This window comes from Urocitellus parryii, chromosome 12 (genome assembly GCF_045843805.1).
Source record: "Urocitellus parryii isolate mUroPar1 chromosome 12, mUroPar1.hap1, whole genome shotgun sequence".
Classification (NCBI taxonomy): domain Eukaryota; kingdom Metazoa; phylum Chordata; class Mammalia; order Rodentia; family Sciuridae; genus Urocitellus; species Urocitellus parryii.
This window is the reverse complement of record NC_135542.1, coordinates 49406939-49427747: the sequence shown is the minus strand read 5'-3', so window position 1 is coordinate 49427747 and position 20809 is coordinate 49406939. Positions and strand designations below refer to the sequence as shown.

Here is a 20809-nt window from a genome sequence, read left to right as displayed (position 1 = left end):
TGAGTAAAGAAACTTAACTTACTGGGTTGGGGTTGTAGCTCAGTGGTGGAGCGTTTGCCTCACATGTGTGAGGCACTGGATTTTATCCTCAGGACCACATAAAAATAAATAAATAAAATAAAGATATGGTGTCCACCTACAACTGAAAATAAAAAAGGAAAGAAAGTAATTTACCCTCCATGTGGCAGGCATATATTATTTATTTGTTTGATTATTTAATTTGGGGTGGGGCATGCTCATTATGTTGTCCAGGCTGGCCTTGAACTCATGGGCTCACGTTATCCTCCTTCCTTTTTTTTTGGTACCTGGGGTGGAACTCAGGGGCACTTGACCATTGAGCCATATCCCTAGCCCTATTTTGTATTTTATTTTGAGACAGGGTCTCACTAGGTTGCTAAGTGCCTTGCTTTTTGCCAAAGCTGGCTTTGAATTCGCAATCTTCCTACCTTTTTTGTTTTTTATTATTGTTTATTATTATTTTTTTATTCTATATATTTGTTATCTGTGACAGCAGAATGCATTCTTAACAGCACCTCCCCCCTCAGCTGCTGGGATCACAGGCGTGCGCCACCACACCCAGCAGCAAGGCTTTTCTTACATGTGTTTCTGCTTAGGTTTCTTCTTCACAGGTTAACACTATAAATGGTGGAGATTCTTTTCTAAGAATTTGTTGAGAATAGGAATAACATTTTATACATCTTTTTATTGTCAGGTTTAGCTTGTTCTAGTGAATGGTATACAGTAATTGTTCAGTAGATGTTAATTGAGTGAGTGAAACCGTTAGGGCTGTGCTACTCATGGTTGGTAGAGCTCTGTTCTTTGTGTCACTCACAGGTTAAATGCTGTCTTTAAATGGATGCTTATGAGTCATAGTGCATTTTAGAATTGAGCATTCTCACATACACACTATTTTGAGCACTCCCACTTACACACTTTAATTTGTCTTTCATATATGTTGTAGGAGGACCGAACATGTGGGCTATTACCTCTGAAGAACGTACTAAGCATGACAAACAGTTCGATAACCTTAAGCCTTCAGGAGGTTACATAACAGGTATATTTATAATCGTGTTTATAATTTGTTTTATTTTACTTGTAAATTATGCTCCTTTTAGGAACTGATAAATTTGTATTGATAAAATTCTAGAATTTAAAAGGAAAAAAAATAAGATAGTTTCTTATTTTTCCCGAAACTATCTTGATTTGTTGTTTTGAATTTGGCATATAGAAGATTTTTTTTCTTGACTCTTAAATGATAGTCAAGAATTTCTGCTTAATTGTCTAGTTTTCACATCTTAATATTATATCTAAAAGTTTTCAGTTTATTTCTTAGATCCATTTCCTAGAGGGTAATCTAGAATTTTTTTCTGGAATGCATTTTTATAATATTAGTTTTTTATCTTTGAGGCTGTGCAAACCATTGATTGTTGATGCTAGCCCTTGTTTTATAAAAAAGAGATAATTTAGGTGTGTCTTTCAAATTGTTTTCTAAAAATGAAACTTTTATTTTTGTTCCAAAGTAGTATAGCTTTATATACAGTAATAGTCATGATAATAACAAATATCCTTTTTCTTGCATTTGACTAATGCCAGATTTTGTGATAAATATTAGCTGTTGTTTTACCTTGACAACAGCCCTGTGAGGTAGATACTGCTGTTGGTAGATACTTACGGTTGGTAAAACCAAGACTTCAAAATGTTATGGAACCTGCCTAATGTTATAAAGATGGCTAGTGTTGATCTGTGTTTTGAAATCTTTCACTGTGACTTTGGGAATCCATCCTCTTAACCATTATAGTTTGTTATTTATATTTCTCCTATAGTGACCTCTTTACCTCATCTCAGGATTTGATAGCTTTGCTTACAAGTCAATATTATGGCCTGTTATTGTTCATGGGTACTGGTGAAACACCCAAAGTTCCTGAGTCAGAGACCAAAGAATTTGTTACTAGTAGCACATATAGCAACATGAGCATGTTTCTTTTGGATTATTAGTCCTATAAAGATAATGCAGAACACTCAGAAAGATGCTGGACATGTATAAGTTTTGTAGCAAAAGAGAAACACTGAACTGAGGGAACCCATCATCTTGTAGCAAGCAGTAAAGCAGATTTGTTCTTTGTCTCAGTGGGAGACATTATCTCATTCCTCAAGCTTGCTCACTTACAAGCACCATTCTGAGAAATGACCTAAGCATGGAGGAATTAGGATTTTGTATTCTTGTCACATACAAGAGGAAACATAGATATATGCAGAAACCATGGAGGACTCTCTCTCTTAATACTTTTTATGTTAAAAATACTTTTTGTGTTAAATGGAAATATTATCCCTAATTGGGGAAAAATCTAAGAAATTATGTAATCTTACATCACTGGTTGATATGTAATATCACTTCAGTTGTGATTTATGTTCTAAAACATCTTCTTAAAGTAATATAAATAATTTCATATTTGTATTTCTACTTCATTTACTCCATGACTGGAATTAAAATTTTAATAAACCAATAATGTGTTCCCATTGTTATTCAATGGCACTAGAGGAATTTATTTACTAATGACTGCTTGGTTTATGTTTTTATTATCTTCAGGTGATCAAGCCCGCACTTTTTTCTTACAATCAGGTCTGCCGGCTCCTATTTTAGCTGAAATATGGTAAAATTTCTTTTTGTTTTGTTAACAAATGTACTTATGTTTCTGATGGCCTGTTTTTTTTTTATAATATGGTGTTAACATTAAATTATTTTTATGTGTACTTGATTATTGTTAAGAATATTTTTCAATTTTATTGAGCACAGGACAATTTTCTAATTTTATTAGAACTTTTTTTCAGCCCACAGGACAATTTTCTAATTTTATTAGAACTTTTTTTTTTTAAGTATTTTTTAGTTGTAGTTGGACACAGTATCTTTATTTTATTTTTATGTGGTGCTGAGGATCGAACCCAGGGCCTCACATGTGCTAGGTAAGCGCTCTGCTGCTGAGCCACAATCCCAGCCCAATTTTATTAGAACTTCTAAGGAAAAAAGATGTATATATCATCCAGAAATATTTAGTAGGCTGGGATTGTGGCTCAGTAGTAGAATACTTGCCTAGCATGTCTTAGGCACTGGGTTCAATTCTCAGCATTACATATAAATAAAAAAAATAAATAAAAGTCCATCAACAACTAAAAAAAGATATTTTTTAAAAAGAAATATTTAATTGGGCAGAATCTCAAAATTGTCTTTCTCTTAGTTTGTAGTGGTTAAATTATTTTGTCATTTATAAACTCAAAAGTAGCCCTTCATCTTTTAAAAAATTTATTCTCTAGAATATATGGGGTTGTGTTTTCCAGTGTATTTATAATAAATAACAACCACTACCCTTTCTTCCTTTCCTCTTAGAATATTCCTGTACTTAAGAGAATGCCAAGCACATAACATGCATTTAATAAACATTTGAACAAACAAATAAATTTAAAATGATTCTATTCTTGAATCATTTCTGTCTACCTATGGGAATTCATCGTATAGGTCTCTATATTCTATATAGATAGGTAGTATTTTATTAGATGCTGTATCTGGTCAGTGTTTCTTAATGTATAGGGTTTTTTTTTGTTATTCATATATATTTTTAATTAAGTGGTGATCTACTTGTGAATGTGAAGTCCTGGTTTTTATTTTGTTAACCTTAATAGTAATGTTGGTTTTCTCACCACCACCCCTGCCACATACCAACCTACCTATCTCATACTTCTTTTAGGGCCTTATCAGACCTCAACAAGGATGGGAAGATGGACCAGCAAGAGTTCTCCATAGCTATGAAACTCATCAAGCTAAAGCTTCAAGGCCAACAGTTGCCCATGGTTCTCCCTCCCATTATGAAACAACCCCCTATGTTCTCTCCATTAATTTCTGCTCGTTTTGGTATGTATTTATTAATTAAGTTGTCTGTATTTGATAGTTCACCTTGATTACTAGAATAATACTTGGGGATAAGAAAAGGATTTTTTTTAAACACAAAATGACAAACCCCAAACTCCCAAATTAATTTTTTATGTTTAAGATAAGAAATATTAAATTCACTGTCATTGCGAGAGTGTCCATGTGTTCCAGTTTTCCAGAATAGTTCTGGTTTATGCCTTTTGTCCTGACATCTGGTCTAGTCAGTGTCCCCTTTCATAACTCCCAGTTGGGTAATAATTATATGCTCCCTTTAGTTATAGTTGATCCTAAATATTATTCTCATTTTCTCTAGGGGCTCATCCAAGTAGAGAGTAGGATGGTGATTACCAGAGTTGTAGAGGGAGGAGAAGGGATGATGATGAGAAAATGGTCAGTGGGTACAAAATTACAGTTACAGAGGAGAAATAAATTCTGCTATTCTGTTGCACAATAGAGTGACTATAGTTAACAGTTTTTTATTACATATTTCAAAATAACCAGAAGAGAGGACTTTGAATGTCTTCAGCACAAATAAATTATAAATGTTTGAGATGATAGATATGCTAAATACCTGATTTGACCATTACACAATGTGTACATGTTTCAAAACATTATATTGTACCTCATAAATATGTGAAATTATTATGTGTCGCTCAAACATCAAATAAAACAAAAAAAATGAACAACTTGAGATTCACTTGAAAGCGTTTACTTGGGAAAATAATTTTAAATTATAAGAAATTATTAAGTTTCTATTAGAAATTTCTTTTAAGTTAAGTGTTAATTAGCACTGGATGTGGTGGTGCATGCCTATAATCCCTGTAACTCAGGAGCCTGAGGCAGGAGGATCACAAGTTTGAGGCCAGCCTCAGCAGCTTAGTGAAACCCCATTTCAAAATAAAAAATAAAAGACTGAGAATGTAGCTTAGTTAGAGTGCCCTTGGGTTCAATTCCCAGTACCAATAAATGAAGGAATAAATAAATTAATATTAATTAACCAACTGAATTGAGGGCCCAAACTTATAGACGTTGTGCTAATCAATTTACATATTCATCAAAGATATGTTGATATGTTTCCTATTAATTTTGATTATCCAATTTTTTACTATATATGAGAAGCACTCATTTTGAATGGAACATTCAGTTAGCTATCTGTGTTTTATGTAAACTAAAAAATATTCTGCTATATTTTAATCAGCCGACTTTTTGCCTTACTTTGCCTTTAAAAAATATATTTATGCTGGGCATGTATGTGCATACCTATAATTCCGGCAACTTGGAACTCTGAGGTGAGAGGATCATGATATAGAACTATATCTTTCCTTCACTCCAGATGTTAGATCTTAAATACCAGTTACACTGAGATTTAGAGATAAATACCAAATCACTATGTGACTGTATTCGTATCTTGGGCTTAGTATTTTTCAATTACTATACAATGTCTTCACTTTGTTCCTTTAAAAGAATTTTCCTTGAATTCTAAATACATTGCTTATAAAAAAAATATGTGGCATTCTTTCTTGCAAATAATGCAAATGTATAAGCGGGTTTCTAAAGTATTTACTAATTAGAACATTTTTGTTTGAGGAGTGTGTGTATATTTGTGTGTGTATGCGTGTGTGTGTGTGGGTGAGTCAAGTAACTTGGCACTTGACTTACATAAACTTAGTTTTTTTAATGTTAAGAAAAACAATTGATCACTAAAATAGTCTCTCATTGAGGGTACTAATACTTAATTGGAAAAGGCTGCTTAGGTTTAATCACAATTAGAGAAGAAAATCTTAACTGATTAGTAGGCATCTTCTTAGTTCATATAGGTCAGAATATTAGTTTTTAAAGCAGTGATTTACCTTTCTCACTTTTGATTCAAGACTGCTTTAGGGAATTTTTTTTTTTTTTTTTTAACACAGAGCCTTGTGCATGCTAGGCAAGTGATGTACCAACTGAGCTATATCCCCAGGCCTGCTTTAGTGAATTTTTACCAAACAAATATCTTAATTTGTTTAGTTTGCCCATGGTGTTCCTATTCACTGTACTGTGAACTTACTATTTGGCATGTGCTTTATAGTTGACTTAGTAGCACTGGAAAAATGTGTTCTCTTTTGTCTCTAGGGATGGGAAGCATGCCCAATTTGTCCATTCCTCAGTCATTGCCACCAGTTGCACCTATAACAACACCCTTGTCTTCTGCAACTTCAGGGACCAGTCTTCCTCCCTTAATGATGCCTGCTCCCCTAGTGCCTTCTGTTAGTACATCATCATTACCAAACGGAACCGCCAGTCTCATTCAGCCTTTATCCATTCCTTATTCTACTTCAAGTAAGTGTCTAATGAGTCAGTATTTCATGTGAAGAAACTATTGGATTTGTGTTCAATTAGATACACATTTCCTTCTTTGTGAGACTGCTTAGTGTGAACTTATGCCTTTTTTTTTTTTTTTTTTAGCATTGCCTCATACATCATCTTACAGTCTGATGATGGGAGGATTTGGTGGTGCTAGTATACAGAAGGCCCAGTCTCTGATTGATTTAGGATCCAGTAGGTATGAATATTTAACACTTAAACAACTTTCTTTGCTTTTAGTAAGGAATATATAATAAGCTCTGAACTTATCGAGGTTTTACTTTGTAATAGCCAAATGTAGTTATTTAAGGTAAATCTGCTACTTATAACTCATATAAAGTAAGTTTTTTTTTTATCTTCAGAATTATTAAATGTGGTGTTTTGAAAAAAAATGTAAACAAAAATATTCTATGTTTCAATCAGTCAACTTTTTGGCCCAAGCTGTGTACTTTGCCTTTTTAAAAAGTGTATATACTGGGCATGGGTACACACCTGTAATCACAGCAACTTGGAAGACTGAGGTGGGAGAATCATGAGTTCAAGGCCAGCCTGGGCAACATTATTTCAAAACAAAACAAAACAAAAATATATGTTTCTCAAAATGTCTCATAATCATTATATATTGTTAATTTTTTTCTTGAGTAGCTTCTGCTGATTTAGTGTCTTTTAAATTTTAGAAATCACAAAAGCATCACTTCTCTTAGAGGTCACTGTTAAGCTCTTCAAAGCAGTGTGAAAAGAGTGGTAGCTTTGACCCATAAGAACAACATTCCAGTCACAGCCTAAACATTCACTGAATTTTGTGACCTTATTTTTTCTTAATATCACTGAGCCATAGTTTATTCATTTAAAAGATGGGGACAATAATATCTTTTAAGTTTGTTGGGAAGATAAGAAATTATATTTGTAAAGGCTGTAGCATAGTACAAGACCTGGCACATAGTGGCTTATTGGTATGTGATAGACCTTTGGAGTTTTGTACATTGTATGGTACTTGCTTTACTTAGAATAATGATAATTGCTTAAATTTTAGGTTTTTTAAAAATACAAATGTAAAAGCAATTATTATATAAGGTATGATTCTTATTGTTTATCTTACAAGTTTTAATTAAAAGTATTTAGTAACAAAACATTTTAAATTAATTTTGTTATAGCTCAACTTCCTCAACTGCTTCACTCTCAGGGAACTCGCCCAAGACTGGGACTTCAGAGTGGGCGGTTCCTCAGCCTTCAAGATTAAAATACCGGCAAAAATTTAATAGTCTTGATAAAAGCATGAGTGGATATCTCTCAGGTAAGCCATATAGAGTGCCATTAGAGATGAGAATTAAATTATTATTAAATTATTTTATACAGATTTATTTGAAAAACTGTAATTTGACTTTGTACTTTGTAGGTCAACTAAAGTTTTAATACTCCAAAAGTTTAGATGACATTTGACAAATAAAAATATTATAAGGTGTATGAAATTCAGAGATGAAATCAACTTGATTGCTTCTTCAAAGTTCTTACAATCAAGTTGAACATGTTAGTATACACCCAACCTTTTGGAAAAAGACCTGTCTCTCAAGTATATCAACCTCATCCTCTAAGCTTTTCAGTACATGAAGGAACCCCAAGTCACTAGGTGCCATGTGTGGAATTTAGCCTTCACTTACTTTCCCTATTGGATCTTTCCTCTGGTTGCTCTTTGCAAACCTCAGACAAGCATTGTTCACCATCCTTTAGTGCTCTAACCCAAATGTGCCTATAAGACTTGGTCTTAGATCCTTGTAGAACATTTGAGTCCAGGCTAGAACATTATCCAAACTTTACTAAGTGAGGATAGTGAAGGGGATATACACAGAGGCTAATAGGCAAGCAGAGTTCTTAACCTCTGACTTTCTCACTCCCTCTTCACTTAGAAACTATGATGTAGGACAGAGTAAAACAAATATTTAAAAATAATAGAGCTTTAACATGTCAGAGAATGTAGAATGGGAGAAATTAATAATGATAGGCTCAGATAAAAGAGAAAGGGTTAGGATTTAGACAGAAATTGAAGATGAGGGCATTTGAGATTGACAGAGAAGAAATCCTAGGTAAAAAATACATGGACTAAACCAGCACTACAGAACTTAAAAATATTCCATATAAAAGATATTAAAAAAAACCCAAGAGCTCACAAATGAACAAACCTCATTTGAAGAGTAGCTAAGCAAATAAGAAACAGGACCCAATTAAATATGATAAACAAATCAAAATGGAAGGAATTAATAAGCATCTCTCTGTAATAAACTTTGAATATAAATGGACTGAGTTCTCCAATGAAAAGACATAGGCTGGGGGCGAGCTTGTAGCTCAGTGGTAGAGTATTTGCCTAGCACATGTGAGGCACTGGGATTGATTCTCAGCACCACATAAAAATAAATAATAAAATAAAGGTATTGTGTCCATCTACAACTAAAGACATCATCTTAAATAAAAAAGACATAAGCTGGCAGGATGAATTAAAAAACAAGATCCAATTATATGCTGTTTACAAGAGATGCATCTTACAGACAAAGAAAGCCACAGGCTGAAAATGAAAGGGTGAAAATTAGTAAACCATGTGAATGAAGCCCTGAAACAAGCAGGAGTGGCTACTCTCATATTTGACAAAGCATACTTTAAACCACAATTAATCAGAAGAGTCAAAGAAGGTCATACTGGTAAAGGGAAAAGTGCAAAAAGAATATATAAAAGTAATAAATATTCATGCCTGAACTGTGGGTTCAACTAATTACATAAAAGACTAGAGACACTACTCAAATTAAAGCCTAAGAAAGACTCTAGTATAATAATAATATGGGTGATTTCAGCATACCTCTCGCACCATTAGATTAGGTCATCCAGATATAAACTTAGTGAAGACTCTTTGGACATGAAAAATTTTATACATCAAATGAACTCAACAGACATTTATAGAATATTTCATCCAATAGCAGCTGAATGAATACACTTTATTCTCAGCAACTCATGGAATCTTCTTCAAAAAAGACTATTTTAAATCACAAAGCAACTGTTAGCAAATAGAAAAAAATGATATAATTCCTTGCATGTTATCAGATCATAAAGGAATGAAATTAGAAATCAGCATGACAAAACCCTACAGAAACTATATAAACACATGTAGACTGAACAATACTGTTTTAAATGGATGATAAAGAAATCAAGGGAGAAATTAAACAATTCTTAGACTCAAATGAGAATAGTGATATAACATATCAGAACCTCTGGGGCACTATGAAGGCAGTTCTAAGAAGAAAACTTATAGTGTTGAGAGCCTAGATAAGAAAATAAGAAAGATCCCAAATAAACAACTAATGTTGTATCTCAAGGCCTTTGAAAAAGAAGAACTAACCAATTTCAAAATCAGTAGAAGAAAATAATTAAGATCAGAGCCAAAATCAATGAACTTGAGAACAACTACAACAACATAATACAAAGGATCAGTGAAACAAAGAGTTGATTTTTTGAAAAGATAAGGAAGATTGATAAGCCCTTAGCCAAACTAACCAAAAGAAAAACAGAAAACACAAATTAATAAAATTAGAGATGAAAAAGGAGAAATCACCACAAACATTCAGAAATCCAGGAAATTATTAGGAACTATTTTGAAAACTTACACTTCAAAAAATTAGAAAATCTAGCAGAAATGGGTACATTTCTAGACAAATACAATCTGCCAAAACTGAACAGGACATAGAAAATTTAAACAGACCAATAACTTATAATGAGAGAGAAGCAGTAATAAAAAGCCTTTCAAAAAAGAAAAGCTCAGGATTAGATAGAGTCTCAGCTAAATTCTATCAAACCCTTAAAGAAGAACTGATGCTAATATTCTTCAGATTATTCCATGAAATGGAAAGGGATGGAACACTTACAAATTCATTCTGTGAAGCCAGAACACTCCTACCCAAACCAGATAAGGACACATCAAGGAAAGAAAACTATGTATGACCAATATCCCTGATGAACTTAGATGTAAAAGTACTTAATAAAATATTAGCAAATTGTGTTCAATGGCATATTAAGAAGATTGTACACCACAACCAAGTTGGTTTTATTCCAGATATGCAAGGAATATTTAATATATACAAGTCAATAAATATAACTAATCACATAAATTGAATTAAGGACGAAAACCACTTAGTAATCTCAATAGATGCAGAGAAGGCCTTCAACAAAATTCAGCACCCATTTATGATAAAAACACTGAAGAAACAAGGGATAGAAGGAACCTACCTCAACATCACAAAGGCTACAGATGAAAAACCCAAAACCAACCTCAGAGTAAATGGAGACAAACTGAAATCATTTCCTTTAAAGTATTGGATAAGACAGGGATGTCTACTCTCACCACTCCTATTTAATACTAGTGCTAAAAATTCTAACCAGAGCAATTAGACAAGAGAAGGAAATAAAAAGGATAAAAATAGGAAAGAAAGAAAACAAATTATCACTGTTTGTGGATGATATGATCCTATGCCTAGAAGATCCAAAAAGTTCCACCAAAAGACTGCTTAGAGCTCAAAAACAAATTTAGCGAAATAGCTGGTTACAAAATCAACTTATGAAAATGAATAGATTTCCTGTATATCAACAATGAATCTGCTGAGAAAGAAATCAGGAAAACAGTTCCATTCTCAAAAGCCTTAAAGAAAAAAAAAAAAAGAAGAAGAAGAATACCTAGGAATAAATCTAACCAAGGAGTGAGGAGTGAGATACCTCTACAATGACATTCTTCAAACAAGCAGACAAAAACAGTCCTAAAGTTTATTTGGAAGAACAAAAGACTCTGAATAGCCAAAGCATTTCTAAGCCATAAAAGTAATGTTGGAGGCATCACAATATCTGCCTTCGAATTATACTACAGAGCTGTAGAAACAAAAATAGCATGGTACTGGCATAAAAACAGAATCATAAATCACTGGTACAGAATAGAAGATACAAAGATAAACCCACACAGATACAGTTTTCTGATCCTTGACAAAAGTGCCAAAAACATACATTGGAGAAAAGACAGCCTTTTTTAACAAGTGGTATTGGGAATACTGGTTATCCATATGTAGAAAAATGAAACTAGACCCTTATCTCTCATTCTGTACGAAAATCAACTCAAAATAGATCAAAGACCTAGGAATCAGCCCAGAAACTATGCAGCTCCTAGAAGAAAACATAAGTCAACACTCCAACATATGGGCACAGGCAACAACTTTCTCAATAGGACCCCTAAAGCTCAGGAAATAATACAAACAAGTAATAAATGGGATGACATCAAATTTAAAAGCTTCTACACAGCAAAGGAAAACAATTAGGAATGTGAAGAGAGAACGTATAGAATAGGAGAAAATCTTTGCCAGCTACTCTTTGGACAGGATTAATATCTAGAATCTATAAAGAACTCAAAAAACTTGACACCGAAAAATCAAATAACCCATTTAATAAACGGGTAAGTGAATTAAACAGACCCTTCTCAAAAGTAGAAACACAAATTCCAACAAAATATGAAAAAAAAGTTCAACAACATTAACAATTAGGGAAATGCCAATCAAAACTACCCTGGATTTCATCTCGTAGCAGTCATCAAGAAAATAAATAATAATAAATGCTGGAGAGGATGTGGAGAAAAAGGAACACTTTTACACTGGTGAGTGTGATTTTAAATGAGTACAACCATTATAGAAATCAGTATGGAGGTTCATCAAAAAACTAGGCATGAAACCACCATATGATCCAGCCATAACACTCCTTGGTATTTATCCTGAAGAATTAAAGTCATCATACTACAGTGATACATGCGTACCCATAATTATAGCAGCACAATTCACAATAGCCAAGTGTCTATCAGTGAGTTAATGGATAAGGAAAATGTAGCATATATACACAATAGAGTTTTATTCACCCATGAAGAAAATGGAAATTATGTCATTTGCAGGAAAATGGATAGAACTAGAGATGATTATGTTAAGTGAAATAAGTCAAACTCAGAAGGTTAAGTATTGTGATTTCTCTCATATGAAAGCTAGAGAGGAAAAAGGAAAAGAAAGGTTAAAGTGGGTAGGGATCTCATGAAAATCAAAGGGGTATTAGTAGAGGAAAGGGACCAAGGGATGAGAGGTGGAGAGGAAGGAGGGAAGTACTAGGGAATGATAGTGACCAAATTATATTGTTATACGGTGTGCATGTATGAATATGTTACAACAAATCCCTTCATTATGTGCAACTATAATATACTAATAAAAAATGGGGGGAAAGTACGTGACATATTTGGAGAATCAAAAATAGTCTGTGGGGTTGGGGTTGTGACTTAGTGGTAAAGTGCTTGCCCAGCATGTATGAGGCACTGGGTTCTCAGCACCACATGTAAATAAATTAAAAAATAAAGATCCATTGACAACTAAAGGTATGTTTTTAAAAAACAGTCTGGAGTATAGGGTCTGTAGTTCTGCAGTAGGGTAAGGGTGCAATGAGACTTGGAATTAACTGAACAAACAAAATATACAGTGTTTTTTTTCCAAAGATACCTACTTGCATAAATAAAAACATTTTTTCCTTTTATTTTTTTTACTTTTTTTCTTTTTTTTTCTTTTTTTTTATTGGTTGTTCACAACATTACAAAGCTCTTGACATATCATATTTCATACATTAGATTGAAGTGGGTTATGAACTCCCAATTTTTACCCCAATTTTTCCCCCCTCCCCTCCCATCTTCTCTCTCTACCCCATCTACTGTAATTCATTTCTCTCCTTGTTTATTTTCCCATTCCCCTCATAACCTATTATATGTAATTTTGTATAGCAATGAGGGTCTCCCTTCATTTCCATGCAATTTCCCTTTTCTCTCCCTTTCCCTCCCATCTCATGTCTCTGTTTAAAGTTAATCTTATTTTCCTGCTCTTCCTCCCTACTCTGTTCATAGTTGCTCTCATTATATCAAAGAAGACATTTGGTATTTGTTTTTTAGGGATTGACTAGCTTCACTAAGCATAATCTGCTCTAGTGCCATCCATTTCCCTGCAAATTCCATGATTTTGTCATTTTTTAGTGCTGCATAGTATTCCATGGTGTATAAATGCCACATTTTTTTTATCCATTCATCTATTGAAGGGCATCTGGGTTGGTTCCACAGTCTAGCTATTGTGAATTGTGCTGCTATGAACATCGATGTGGCAGTATCCCTGTAGTGCGCTCTTTTAAGGTCTTCAGGGAATAGTCCAAGAAGGGCAATAGCAGGGTCAAATGGTGGTTCCATTCCCAGCTTTCCCAGGAATCTCCAAACTGCTTTCCAAACTGGCCGCACCAATTTGCACATTTTTTCCTTTTAAAGCAAGGGAATTAATTAAGCCCACGAAGTTTTGGATAGTGGGGCTGTTTTATTATTGTATTTCATAACTTACATATTATACTATGTGTTTTTACATGTGCCTATTTTTACCTAAGTAAAATTTTCTGCTTTTTAATCAAATGATATAAAACAAGGTATATTGTATTTTTCTTTTCCTGTCCTGGAGATTGAACCAAGGAGAGCTCTACCACTTAGTTACATCCCCAGCCCTTTTTATTTTTCATTTTGAGACAGGGTCTTCCTAAGTTGTCCAAGCTGGCCTTGAATTTGTGATCTTTCTACTTCAGCCTCCTAAGTAGCTGGGATTACAGGTGTGTGCTTTCATGCCCAATTATCTGTATTTTTTAGATACATATTTTTATAAAATATTTTATCTGAAACTGGCCTGTGTATTGCCTTAAGTGGTGTCTTGGTGTACTATGTCATAATTTTATGACTGTTTTTTCTTAGTGTGTGTGTGTATATATATATATATATATATATATATAAAGTAATGAAATGTTAGATTGTATGAGATGTGACATTGAAACTTAATTGAGATAAATGTCATGATTCCCATTTTTTGAAAAAATGAACTTCTTTGGACCCTACATTTTGCATTAAAGGAGTATCTTTTTTCAACTTCAGAAGAGTGTGTTCATATGGGCTTTTCTTAGTAACATACTCTGCTGGCTGGCTGTGGCCCTTTATATTATTCAGACTTTGCTTGTCCTCCTGCAATATTTTTTTTAACTATTTACATCCTCCTAGCTTGTGTCTGTTCACTCTTTTGCCTAATGTGAGGGGATTTTCTTTCAATCCTCTTTGTCCAAGAGCTTAAATATTATTAAATCTTTTCAAGTTTGAGGCAGTCTTCCATTTGTATTAGAAGAATCCTGCTCTTAACACAAAGACCTCCTTAACTCTCATTTCCTATGTGAAATTTAGAGAGTAATTAGTAGCGTGAATCTATGAGGTATATCCAGAATTTTTTCTTATCTGATTTCTCATAAATAGCCAGATTAAAAATAGAATGGAAGGCTGGGGATATAGCTCATTTGGTAGAGTGCTTGCCTTACATGCGCAAGGTCCTGGGTTCAATCCCAAGCACCACAGGGGGGAAAATTTTGAGTAGAAAATATTTGAAAGTTACATAATATGAACAATCAGCTGCAACTTATAATACATGGTAGCTTTGATTAGCAAGTCCTGTGTGTTCAAAGTCCAGTGAACCAATGGGGTTAGCTCTATTTGTGCTAGCTTTGTAGTGGGAGCTGTTCCTAAGGAAGAGTTGTTTAAACTCATAACGTATGTAGAGTTGTGTTGGATAGACCTTGTTTTAGACTGAACCCGAAGTCGAGACCAACTCTTCTAGTGCTCATGGCTTAGTCACCTAGAGGTGGGAGGTGAGGTACCTGCTTCACTAACTAGGAAACCATCCCCGGAGAAGCCACTATTCTATCCATGGTCTAGCAAGCTACAGACTAGCTTACTATCAGTGAATGCTAATTTGAAGAAGACAGGGATTTTCAGTTCTGGATTGTATTCCTGAGCTTTCTGTATGTCTTTTGCCTGGATGTGACTTTCTATATCATGAAATCTATTACAAAAAAACACACTTTTGATTACTGAGGGAGAGAAAAGAATTTGAATATTTTATTACATACACTAAATATTCAATAAATATTAGTTATCATTCTCAGATGCTATCACATAAGTCCTCATGTACCTTAAATAGAGGAAAACTCTGGACTCCAACTTCATGAATTATTTTATTAAGCATCCATTTTCGAGGTATTGGGTATGGCACTAGCGAATAAGCAGTCCAGGTTTTTGTCTTCTTAGAATGTAATAGCATTGTAGGGGAAACAGATGAGATAAACAAGCAAATAAAAATTACATTACCAGGGTTGAGACTGTAGCTCAGTGGTAAAATGCTTGCCTCGCATATGTGAGGCACTGGGTTCAATCCTCAGCACCACATAAAAATAAATAAAGATAGTGTGTGTTCATCTACAACTAAATAAATATTTTTTAAAAATTACATTGCCAATTGTGATAGAAGATATGAAGGAAACAGGAAGTGTATTGAATGATAGGGTGGACTGGGAAGACCTGAGAAAGTGGCATTTTAAATTGAGACAAAGTGGGGAGGATATGAAATGACATGGATTTGTAGGACTTGATGTAGGATAAAGACAGGAGAGAAAGGGATCAAGGGACCTTTTGGATTCCTGACTTGAGCCACTGGGTGGACAGTGATGTCACTCATAGAGAAAAGAAGATTGGGGAGAATGATTTGGGGTGAAAACTGAGAGACATGGAAGATGATATGGAGAGTTTTATATGTATTGGTTTGAGATGACTGTAAAATATCTAAATAGGTAAAGAAGTATAAATTTAGAAGAGAGATTTGGACTATGGATATACATTTGAAGATCATCAGGTTCTAGGTGCCTGTTTAAAGCCATAGAAGTGGATGTGACTACATAGAGACAAAGTGCCCAGAATAGTTCCTTAGAGGGATGATATATTTACAGATCACTTAGGAAGAAATAGAGACAAAGACACAACCAGAAAAGAGAAATCTAAGAATGTGTTAAGGAAGTCATGCTTCAAATTGCATGGGAGTACAAGAGGGCTGAAGAACCTCTCATACTGTCTCTGCCTGGTGACTTTTTCCTTTATGTCAACTACTTGTGTGTACTGCTATTTTTTTTAATTTCTTTTTTAGTTGTGGATGGATACAATACCTTTATTTTGTTTTGTTTATTTTTAAAAAATATTTTTTTAGTTGTAGGTGGACACAATATCTTTATTTAAGTTGTACTGAGGATCGAACCCAGTGCCTGACACATGCTAGGTGAGCGCTCTACTACTGAGCCAAACCCCAGCCCATGTACTGCTATTTTAATGAAAGAATATGGGGGAAGCACTTGAACTCACTAATTCTAGATTTTTGACTTCTTGGAGCAAGTACTGTGTTTGATTACTACTGAATGCTCAGTTTGTGGCACATGGTAAGAACATTTTGATATTAAAAGTTCCCAAGATACCAGCAGTGTTATATTATTGTTGTAAAATTATATAACATATATAATTGTTATATTTAGGTTTGCATAACTCTAAAGAGGCTAAAAAATTTTTTCTTTATGGTTTTCCCTTCAACCAGGTTTTCAAGCTAGAAATGCCCTTCTTCAGTCAAATCTTTCTCAAACTCAGCTAGCCACTATTTGGTGAGTTTGTCTATTAATTATTATTTTAAACTATACCCCCTCTATTATAAGAAAGATATTGTTTCTGGAAAATTGTTTCTATAAAAGTTTGTAATTCAAAGATTCTCCATAAAAGCAGCCATTTGAAAGTTAACGTTGACTTTAAAACCAAACATACTTGTGCAAAGCATTGTTCTTGAGAACTTAGCATTTAATTATTTTACAAGAAAAGTACACTTTTCTTCTATATAATGACTTCTATGGAGAATCAGACAATATATCATTGTAGGTAAATGTGGTTAGGTAGATGAATTGAACATGACATAAGCCACCTTCCCACAATGGGTATTTCCCATTCTGTTTCAAAGTCTTCCCTCTTTTATGTTATGAAAATTAAGGGTTAAAATTAATTCACTTTTTTGTATATATTTTCATTTCACTAAAATATGATAGCCCATTCGTTTTATCATCATTCTTCTTTTTTTTTTTTTTAGTTGTTGATGGACCTTTATTTTATTTATTTGTATGTGATGATGAGAATCGAACCTAGTGCCTCGTGCATGCTAGGCAAGCGCTCTACCACTGAGCCACAACCCTAGTCTCCTCATCATTATTCTTTTAAAAATAAAATTTGTTCAAACAGTATTTTGTTCCAAATGGACTTTGTAAGTATGAATTTCACATTTTCTTTAGGTCTCTGGCTGACATTGATGGTGATGGACAGCTAAAAGCTGAAGAGTTTATCCTTGCTATGCACCTCACTGACATGGCCAAAGCTGGACAGCCTTTGCCACTGACTTTACCTCCTGAGCTGGTCCCTCCTTCTTTCAGGTGAGTGTCTCTAAAGAAGAGCTATGGTTTTTCATTACTTGGCAGGTGTGCTTTTAGTTTGGAATTTGTTAGGGTCTGTGCTGTACTTTAAAGGATAGAGTTAAATATTTGTGCTGGCATTTGATTTTAATATCCAACGAGTTACACTGGAAAGGAGTACATATTAGAAGGTATGTTTTCACCATGTTACAGATAGGAAATTGGTAACTAAAGAGATTAAGAGAAACTTGCCTGGGCTGGGAATGTGGCTCAAGTGGTAGCATGCCTGCCTAGCATGCGTGAGGCACTGGGTTCATGCGTAAGGCATGGGTTCGATTCTCAACACCACATAAAAACAAAATAAAGATATTGTGTCCACCTAAAGCTAAAAAAATAAATATTAAAAAAAAAAAAGAGAGAGCAACTTGCCCAAGAATAGCAATTAGCTTGCTGGGTGCAGTAGCGTGTAATCCCAGTGGCTCTAGAGCTTTGAGTTCAAAGCTAGCCTCAGCAACTAGCAAGGCCCTAAGCAACTCAGTGAGACGTTGCCTCTAAATAAAAAGTGCTGGGATATGGCTCAGTGGTAAAGTACCCCTGGGTTCAATCCCTGGTACCCCCCCGCACCCCCCCCCCAAAAAAAAAGAATAGCAGTTAGCTGAACCATAATTTGAATTCAGATCTCTGGCTTGAAATCCATATACTGCTCGCTGTACATTGTAACTATAAACCATACTGTGTTTTAAATATCTTTAATAGTATTCTAAATATTAATTTGTAATAATCATTGGTAGTTTATATTATCTTGTCTGAAAATTCCCAGACTGCATGATATTAAATTTGTTTGTTATTTGCTTTTCTTAGAGGAGGAAAGCAAATTGATTCTATTAATGGAACTCTGCCTTCTTATCAGAAAATGCAGGAAGAGGAACCTCAGAAGAAATTGCCAGGTATCATTGAATGTCTGAGTTGTATGTTTATAGTGAGTTCTTTAAAGTTTTACTTTGAAATGTAGATGCATATTTAGAATTTTTGCATTCTTTAAATTTCATATTGCTATATGAGAAAACTATATGATGAATGAGATGAATTTTGATGTCAATAAAATTTAGCTAGGCAAAATGAGAAGACTGAAGGAAGAAGAGACAGTGTCCAAGTTAGGGTGTTTCTCCCACTTAGGCAGGATTAGTGAGCAAACTTTGTGATGAAATCTTTAGCATTAACTTTTTTGTAAAGATATTGGTTGAAAGAGTACATACGTAACTGTTTTAAAATATTTAAAAGTTAATGAACATGTATCAAACAAAACAAAGGTATAGCCACACAGCTTTCATTGTCCTAGAAGAAAACTCTGAGAAAAAAAGCTAAAACAGTATTTAATTGACAAAGATAGTAAAAATTATTTTTCTCTTGGATGAATTCAAACATAAAATTTGGGTTTTTTTTAATGAATATATTTAGAAGTAAATATTTTCCAGTTTACATTTGAATTAAAATTATTCTTAGGAGAAGTAGCCAAAGAATGAGAGCACACAAATGATCACAGGGTGCAAGTATGTTGAACTAGATTACAGGTCCTGAGTGGGGACAGCTGACAGTGTGCCTTCTTTAGTTACCTTTGAGGACAAGCGGAAAGCCAACTACGAGCGAGGGAACATGGAACTGGAGAAGCGTCGCCAAGCCTTGATGGAGCAGCAACAGAGGGAGGCAGAACGTAAAGCCCAGAAAGAAAAGGAGGAGTGGGAACGAAAGCAGAGAGAATTACAAGAACAAGAATGGAAGAAACAACTTGAATTAGAAAAGCGCTTGGAGAAACAGAGGGAATTGGAGAGACAACGAGAGGAAGAAAGGAGAAAAGAGATAGAAAGAAGAGAGGTTATTTTTAAGTTATTTTATTTCCTAAGAAATCTTTCATTTAATAAGAAATTACATTTCATGTAACAAAAACATGTTTTTTTGTTTGTTTGTTTTTTGCATTTTTATTGTACTTTTTCCTCTGCATCATTTCATTCTAAAAGATAGGAATCTCCCTTCCTTTAAGAAGGGAAAGAGGACCCTTTCATGTAAGGGCTTTTCAAGGCTGCTAAGTGTAGAGACAACCACTCTGCAGTTGATAGCTCAATCAAAAGAGAATTAACTGTCCTTCCTGAGTTCAGGGAGGAGCTAAGGCTAGTGGTGAGTGAGGAGTCAGGCTGAGCCAAGACATTAGATGAAAGCAAGTTTAGGATTCAGATTTTACAATCTAAGGAATTGGAGGAACAGAAGGACAAGAGTGGGAAGGTGAGGGTCTAGAGAGAAATCAAGAGGGTGGCCTTGTGTAGGTGCTCAGGATAGTGTTATATGGGATCCCTGGGAGGATTGGCTGTGTATTAAAGGGTGAGGAATGGAGCACTGTAAATTATAGTGCACTGAAAAAATGTAAATAGATATTTTTTTTCTCCATAGAAGAATAGAGATGTAATTATTCCTCTTACCATTTGTATTTATGAAGTATCATTTTTGCTCTTAAGAGAAAAATTCCTATATTTAAATGTTGGTCCAGTGAAGCAATCAGTGATGGCTGTAGCTCAGTGGTAGAGCACTTGTTTTGCGCGTGTGAGGCACTGGGTTCGATCCTCAGCACCACATAAAAATAAATAAAGATATTGTGTCCATCTACAACTAAAAATTATTTTTTTTTAAAAAGGTGATGGATAAAGTAGTCACTTTGGTGGGAGTCTTTAGACCTATTGATAAAGCTAGATTTGCCCACCTAATCTTTATAGACACTGTGGCCTATGAAGTGCTGAACACTGTCATGCCTTCAGTTTCTGAAAGTTGCAAAGTTTTTAATTTAAAATTTAACTTTAATTCATTATTCTCAGGCAGCAAAACAGGAACTTGAACGTCAACGTCGTTTAGAGTGGGAGAGAATTCGTCGACAGGAGCTTCTCAATCAAAAGAATAGAGAACAGGAAGAAATTGTCAGGTTAAACTCTAAAAAGAAGAGTCTTCATCTTGAGTTGGAAGCACTGGTATGGCTAAAGTTTAAGTGGAATTTATTTGAATGATGCTAAAGTTACCTGTTGAAAAATAAAATTGTTTTTTAAAATCATATCTCATAAATAAATTTTGTTTAATGTAATTACTAGTTTTATTTTCAGATATGCTTTGAATAGATTTGACAGTATAGTT

At 34.2% G+C, this 20809-nt stretch overlaps 1 protein-coding gene across 6 annotated transcripts in view; it reads left to right on the top strand.

Moving 5' to 3' along the window:
* Window positions 1-20809, top strand: part of Itsn2 (intersectin 2) — a 127674-nt gene that overhangs the window by 27734 nt on the left and 79131 nt on the right. For all 6 annotated transcript variants that reach the window (XM_026385822.2, XM_026386585.2, XM_077792092.1 and 3 more), the window contains 11 exons: window positions 962-1054; window positions 2588-2651; window positions 3741-3904; window positions 6035-6241; window positions 6368-6464; window positions 7420-7559; window positions 16786-16849; window positions 17522-17659; window positions 18500-18585; window positions 19248-19510; window positions 20500-20649. In XM_026385822.2, coding sequence (XP_026241607.2) covers window positions 962-1054; window positions 2588-2651; window positions 3741-3904; window positions 6035-6241; window positions 6368-6464; window positions 7420-7559; window positions 16786-16849; window positions 17522-17659; window positions 18500-18585; window positions 19248-19510; window positions 20500-20649 — 1466 coding nt within the window. The remainder of the gene's footprint in view (window positions 1-961; window positions 1055-2587; window positions 2652-3740; window positions 3905-6034; window positions 6242-6367; window positions 6465-7419; window positions 7560-16785; window positions 16850-17521; window positions 17660-18499; window positions 18586-19247; window positions 19511-20499; window positions 20650-20809) is intronic.